Source organism: Austrofundulus limnaeus, unplaced genomic scaffold (assembly GCF_001266775.1).
Source record: "Austrofundulus limnaeus strain Quisiro unplaced genomic scaffold, Austrofundulus_limnaeus-1.0 Scaffold215, whole genome shotgun sequence".
NCBI lineage: Eukaryota > Metazoa > Chordata > Actinopteri > Cyprinodontiformes > Rivulidae > Austrofundulus > Austrofundulus limnaeus.
Window position 1 is genome coordinate 598,674 of NW_013952617.1, and position 1,227 is coordinate 599,900.

The following is a 1,227-nucleotide window of genomic DNA, read 5'->3' on the forward strand; positions in this document are numbered from 1 at the left end:
TAGAATACGAAAACATTGGTGAATGCCACAAATTCTCCTAAATCACTCGTACGCACAACTGAAGAACAAATCTGTGCGTACGAACGGTTCTTGCATGAGGCCCATTGAGTTTATGTTGAGATGTGCAATGATCAAATGAACATTTTGACGTACTGATGGCACTATATAAATCTGGATTATTTAACCCAGTAGGAGTTGATCCACTTTAGTTATTTCTAATGTGTCACACATCAAACTCTAACCATGGACCAAAGACAACATCAAATCAGCATTTTCATTGTCACGTTTGACTTAAACTATACAGACACGCAGTTATCACAAATATAAAAAAAATAAATAAACATGAGCAACAAAAATCCCACTGCTGTCAAGATGGCATAAGGTTATTAAAAGAGAAAACCACCTGAATAAATCAGTGTAAAGACGATACAACAGTAGAGACGCCCGAGGGCGAAAGGACCTCCAACACGTACGGTAAAGGATGTGACGTGTCACCTGAAAGCCCGCCACGATGAAATGCTCATTCAACATTCGGCTCGGTCGCAGCCTTCAATTGGAAACCAAGGCTGCTCGGAAATGAAAGCCATTTGATATCACAGAAGAGGCGAACGAGAGAATGACAAGAAGAGAATCAGTGGGATGTGAGATGCAAACCAAGTGTCGCAGCTGGTGTTTTAGACCAAAAAAAAAAAAAAAGGACTCAACTAAAATTCTCACAGAGACTGGCTCTGATGGGTTAAAAACAGAAGAACTTACTTCATGGGTTTGAACAGAGCCTGGCCGTAGTTTTGGAAGGTCATGATGAGTTTAAGCTGAGTGCCTCCAGATTTCATCGCTGTTGGAATAAATAGAAAAAACAATGTGAACTCTATAGAAACTGACAAATCCCAAAAAATATAGTATTATCTTATCTGTTAAAAAAAAATAGGAAAAAACCAACATGGACACCCTAAAAACATCAAATCTGCATTTAAAATGAGTGCATTATTTAGGTGAACATTAGGAATCAGTTTAAAATAGAAAATGAAGTTTTGCAAAAACTCTCACTCCACTTCCATTTTCAAACCACAAATTAAAACTCTTCTTTTCAAACAGGCATGGTCTTTTTAACCTCTAACACAGTTTTTCACATCACCTCTAAGTTCTGGATGTTATGCATAATGCTAATTTGTTATTTTTATTGTTATTTTCAATTTATATTGTGCTTTATTGTACAGTGTCCTTGCC

The 1,227-nt window shown here is 37.0% G+C and overlaps 1 protein-coding gene across 1 annotated transcript in view; it reads right to left on the reverse strand.

Annotated features, from left to right (window-relative positions):
* fam20cb (FAM20C golgi associated secretory pathway kinase b) overlaps window positions 1-1,227 on the reverse strand; it is a gene marked incomplete at its 5' end in the record, with an annotated part of 111,590 nt that overhangs the window by 101,149 nt on the left and 9,214 nt on the right. Inside the window, 1 exon segment of the mRNA XM_014019290.1 lies at window positions 757-835. Coding sequence (XP_013874744.1) covers window positions 757-835 — 79 coding nt within the window.